The sequence below is a fragment of the Ailuropoda melanoleuca genome, chromosome X, assembly GCF_002007445.2.
Source record: "Ailuropoda melanoleuca isolate Jingjing chromosome X, ASM200744v2, whole genome shotgun sequence".
Taxonomy (NCBI): Eukaryota; Metazoa; Chordata; class Mammalia; order Carnivora; family Ursidae; genus Ailuropoda; species Ailuropoda melanoleuca.
In genome coordinates, this window is record NC_048238.1 from 90,575,105 (window position 1) to 90,580,775 (window position 5,671).

Sequence of the window (5,671 nt, forward strand, 5' to 3'; positions counted from 1 at the left end):
CTCCAGCAGAAGGTTCAGCTACATACCCAGGCCTTGGTAGCAGCCCTGCGGCTGGCCGGCTCCGGGAGCCAACAGAGAGGGGCAGCCAGCCACATCCCTCCGGGGGCCTGCTTCAAATGCGGAGCCAAGGGACACTGGGCTCGTCAATGTCCCAACCCAAAGGCACCAACTTGACTGTGTCCTCAGTGCCACATGATGGGACATTGGAAATCAGACTGTCCTAACCTCGGGGAATCCTCAGTGCCTCTACGCGGGGGCAACCCCAAGGCGGTAAGTTTGGCCTTCCAGCTGCTCGGGTTGGAGGACGATTGACGGAGCCCAGACTCGGCCACCCCTCTCACCCAGGCCGAGCCCAGGGTCACGCTCCAGGTAGCGGGTAAGTCCATCTCCTTTCTGCTGGACACGGGGGCTACCTACTCAGTTCTGCCATCCTACTCGGGACCTACACGAACCTCACCGGTCACTGTCATGGGGATCAATGGGACCTCCTCCTCTCCTAGGGTGACCCTTCCCCTTACTTGCAGCCTGGATGGTTTCCCCTTCTCCCACTCGTTCCTCGTAATTCCCTCCTGCCTGGTCCCCCTACTGGGAAGGGACATCCTCCAGAAACTGCAAGCTACTATTTGCCTCTCTCCTTCCTCCTCAACTTCAGAGTGTCTCGTCTTATCCCTCCTTCCTGCTCCTCTGACCCCCACCCCAGATAGTCTACCCGCAGTGGACCCCCAGGTATGGGACACCTCTAAGCCCATCATTGCATCCCACCATACCCCTGTTAAAATACAGCTAAAGGATAGCTCCAAGTTCCCCTCCCGAGCACAGTTCCCCATTTCCCTGACTCACCGCCAGGGTCTCAAGCCCATCATAGACTGGCTGAGACACCAGGGACTCCTCATTCCCATCAACTCCCCCTGTAACACCCCCATCCTGCCAGTCCGCAAACCCTCAGGGGCCTACCGACTGGTGCAGGACCTGTGACTCATTAATGAGGCCGTAGTCCTGCTTCATCCTGTCGTCCCCAACCCCTACACCCTACTGTCCCACGTCCCATCTGACACCTCTCACTTTATGGTACTGGATTTAAAAGATACCTTCTTTACCATTCCCCTGCACCCTGACTCCTACTTCCTTTTTGCCTTTACCTGGGAGGATCCGGACACACATGTCTCTGGAAAGCTAACCTGGACAGTCCTGCCCCAGGGATTCTGAGACAGTCCCCATATTTTTGGTCAGGCTTTGGTTACAGACCTGCAGCAATGTGCCCTTAAGGCCAGCACCCTGCTAAAATATGTAGATGATCTCCTTCTCTGCAGCCCCTTCCTCTCCTTATCCCAGGAAGATACCTCCACCCTACTCAATTTCCTAGGTGCCAAAGGGTATCGGGTCACCCCTTCTAAAGCCCAACTGTGTACCCCCTCAGTTACGTACCTAGGTATCTTCTTGACTCCCATTTCCAAGTCCCTCACCGGGGACCACATCTGCCTCCTCTGGGAAATCCAGCCCCCCCAAACTGCGGAAGAGATACTCTCCTTTCTCAGACTTGTAGGATTTTTTAGACATTGGATTCCAAATTTCTCGATCCTGGCCCGGCCTCTATACCAGGTGGCAAAGGAGACCCCCCAGGGCCCCCTCACTGACCCCACCTCAGTTCAGCATGTATTCTCCAAACTAAGGAACTGCCTCACTGCCGGGCCAGTCTTGGCGCTGCCTGACCCCCTCTAAACCCTTCCATCTTTTCACCGATGAGCGCTCTGGCTCAGCCACTGGCCTCCTAGCCCAACCAGCGGGGCCCACACACAGGGCCGTATCCTATCTGTCTAAGCAATTAGACACCACCACCCTAGGATGGCAGCCCTGCCTCAGGGCACTGGCGGCTGCTGCCTCCCTAACAAAGGAGGCCCTCAAACTTACTTTGAGACAGCCCCTCAAAGTTTACTCTCCCCACTGACTCATGGACCTCCTCAGCCACTGATCTCTGGCCCAATTAACCCCCTCCCGTCTCCAGCTGTACCACCTGCTGTTCATCGAAAATCCACAGATCTCTCTCTCTGCCTCCCCTCACCTAAACCCTGCCACTTTGCTGCCTGTACCCTCGTCTACCCCCGAACCTACTCACTCTTGCCCACAACTCCTGGAGGACCTCACCCCCTCCCACCCAGGACTTTCAGACCAGCCACTGCCTGACCCTGACCGTGTGCTCTTCATAGATGGCAGCTCCCTCTTGGCCTTGGACGGCCAGAGATGCACCACCTATGCTGTAGTCACCTCAGAGACAGTGGTAGAGACAGCTCCCCTTCCCATCGGGACCACTTCCCAAAAGGCTGAACTTAAAGCTCTCACCCGGGCACTCCACCTATCCAAGGGACAGCGAGTCACTATATACATGGACTCCAAGTATGCCTATCTCATAACCCAAACCCACTCCATCCTCTGGCAGGAGCGGGGATTCCTGACCACCAAAGGCACCCCTATAGTTAACAGGCCCCTCATTGCCAAACTACTCGAGGCCCTCAACTTGCCCACCGAGGTCGTGGTAGTCCACTGCCGCAGGCACCAGACCTCCAAGGACCCAGTTTCCCAAGGTAACAACAAGGCAGACTCAGTGGCCAAATGGCTCTGAACACCACCTTGGCCCCGATCCTCTTCCTCAACACCCCCCACCACCCTTCTTACTCCAGAAAGGAGGTGCAGACCCTCCAGGGCCTAGGGGGGAAGCCCGGGGACAAGGGATGGATTTACATCCAGAACAAAATTGCCCTGCCAGAGAACCTGGCCCACACCCTGATCACAGACATTCATCAGTCTCTTCACTTCGGCCCAAAGGCCCTACATCAGTTCCTACAACCCCTTTTTCACCACCCTTCTCTATCTAGGGTAATTGAGATAGTCCACAGAGCCTGTAAGACCTGCTCAGCCGTAAATGCACAAGGTGGAATCCGCAGACTGGGACCCAACCATCAACTCCGTGGCCACCAGCCCGGGGAAGACTGGCAGCTGGACCTCACTCATATGCCCCACCACAAGACCTTCCGATACCTATTAACCATGGTTGATACATTCATGGGCTGGATTGAGGCATACCCCACAGCCTGGGAAATGGCAGATATCATAGCCACAACTCTCATTGAACACATCATCCTGAGGTTTGGACTACCCTGAACTCTCCAGTCGGACAACGGACCCGCTTTCATCTCTAGTGTGACTCAGCAGGTAGCCGAAAGCCTCAACGTCACCTGGAAACTCCACATTCCATACCACCCTCAGTCATCGGGTAAGGTGGAAAAGGCCAATGGGTTGCTTAAGGCTCAGCTCACTAAACTGACCTTGGAGACCCGTCTCTCATGACCCACAACTTTTGCCCCTGGCCCTCACCAGGCTTAGGGCAACCCCCCGCGGACCTTCAGGATTAAGCCCATTTGAGCTGCTGTATGGCCGACACTTCCTCATAAACCACAACTTCCCCGCCTCTTCCCCACCTCTCCTTTCCTACCTGCCTTACCTCACCCGCCTGTGGGCCCTCCTGAGAGCTCATGCTGATGCTGTCATCCCTGCCCCAGATGGCCACAACCATGACCAGAAAGAAGCCCCCCCTCAAGGGTTACTCCCAGGAGACCAGGTTCTCCTCAGGAACCTGCACCCGGGTTCCTTGCAGACACAGTGGTCGGGGCCTCACACTGTCATCCTTACCACCCCAACTGCAGCAAAGCTGCTGGGACACCAGGTGTGGGTACACATCAACAACCTCAAATGGGCGCCCACAGGTAATGACTGGGCTTCCCAAGCAGTGGGCCCTACCAAACTGTTCTTGGTATGTCTTCCTCCCCCTGGCTCTCTTGAGCGCCCTGACCCAGGTGGCAGAATGTGAGTGCATGCGTGGCAGCAGACACACAAGGTATTTCCAGTCATACACCTATATGCCTAGTAAGTGCTATGCAGGGAAAACCCTGTATACCTGCACCTCTGTCCATGCCCCAGGAAAAATCTTCTGGATGTCTGACCTCACCAAAAGGTACAGTCACCCCTGCGACACTTATCCCAAGATGGGGAAGGTTTGCTGGACATACCTAGCCCAGATGGGACTCTCCAATGGACGGGGGGTCCAAGACCAGGCTAGCCACAACCAAACCCAGCAAATAATCAGGAGGGTGAATGAGCAGTTGCAAGCTCAGGCCCATCCCACCTACAAGGGAGTCAATCTCCATAACATACAAAAGGTTCCCAACACTGAACAGCTGACAGTGGCCCTCCTGAACTCCAGCTATAATTTCTGGTGGAACGTATCTCAGGACCGTGACTGTTGGATCTGTTTCCCCTTCTCTACCCTTTCCAAAATTGTTGGGATTCCCATTCCCACTCAGTGGCCCCTCCCGAATACCACCACCACTAATAAAATGGTCCACACCGGGCCCATCGGAGGAGCCATACCTGTCCTTAAACTCTCCTCCACTGTGGACACCCTCACCCCTCACGCCGGCAATGTCACCTTCTCCCTCCCTTACTGCACACCCTCGGGGGTGTTCCTCTCATGCCCTAAGGGAATCTACCGCTGCCTGACTGCCAATGACTCCCTAGATTGCATATTTATCCTCCTATTCCCCTCTACCAACATTTACTCCCATTCCCAGCTCCTGTCTATACTGTTCCCCCCACGCGGAGAAAAAAGGGCCATTTTCCTTATCCTGTTGATAGGAGCAGGCTTAACCACTGGGGTGGCAACCAGAGTGGCAGGGCTTGGAACTTCAATAAATTTCTATTATAAACTTTCCCAAGCACTCAACGATGACATGGAGCGGATCGCAGACTCCCTTACTGCCCTACAGACCCAAGTCACCAGTTTGGCGGCCATCGCCTTACAAAACCGGCGAGCCTTGGACCTCCTGACTGCTGAAAAGGGAGGAACCTGCCTCTACCTAAACGAAGAGTGCTGTTACTTTATCAACCAGTCAGGTATAGTCACCTCCAAGATCCAGGAACTCAAGGACCAGATCCGAACGAGGCGCCTAGACACCTCCATATGGGGCCTGCACCCCCATACTTGGGTACCGTGGCTTCTCCCCTTGGCGGGACCTCTATGCTTAATCCTCCTGCTAATCTCGGTTGCTCCCTGCCTTATTTGGTACATACAGGAACGCCTGCAGGAAGTGACCCGGATGTCAGTCAACCAGCTCCTCTTACAACCGTAATCTCGCCTGCCCACTTCCGACTACCCCCATGATGACGCCCAGCCATCAGCAGGAAGTAGCCAGAATGGAGTAGCCCCCCCTGATACCATTATATAAAACAAAAGGTCGGAATGTTGGGATGGCTGAGAAGAAGGGCCACTCAAAATGGCGGACACCCAAGATGGCCGGCTGTCCAACCAGAACACCTGCAGCAGCCACATCAACCCCAGTAAACTGAAACCTAAGCGGGAAACCGAAACTCTCTGCCCAGGACTCTAGCTGACCAATGGGCTACTTACAACCAGGCATAGTTACCAAAAAAGGAAAATTCTATCAGTTCTCCTACCTCCTCACCTTCCCCTCCAGTGGTATCCAATAAAAACCCTCGCTGCCCTGCCCTGGGCGTGACTTCCCCGACTCAACACTCTTTCCCGAGTCACGGAACCTCGCCCGAGGGTGCTTGCAATAAAGCTCATCCTCTGGACCACGTTTGCCTGTGCAGTCTCCATTTT

General features: G+C 55.0%; 1 protein-coding gene across 1 annotated transcript; it reads left to right on the plus strand.

The window, feature by feature from the left end:
* Positions 1-3,566: 3,566 nt before the first annotated feature.
* LOC117797388 (syncytin-1-like) lies at positions 3,567-5,180 on the plus strand. Its single transcript, XM_034649049.1, has one exon. It carries the CDS (start codon positions 3,567-3,569, stop codon positions 5,178-5,180), a length of 1,614 nt encoding a protein of 537 aa, XP_034504940.1.
* The last annotated feature ends 491 nt before the right edge of the window (positions 5,181-5,671 follow it).

Coding starts and splice junctions, on each gene's coding strand:
- LOC117797388 (XM_034649049.1), top strand. CDS start 3,567: ATGACCAGAAAGAAGCCCCCCCTCAAGGGTTACTCCCAGGAGACCAGG.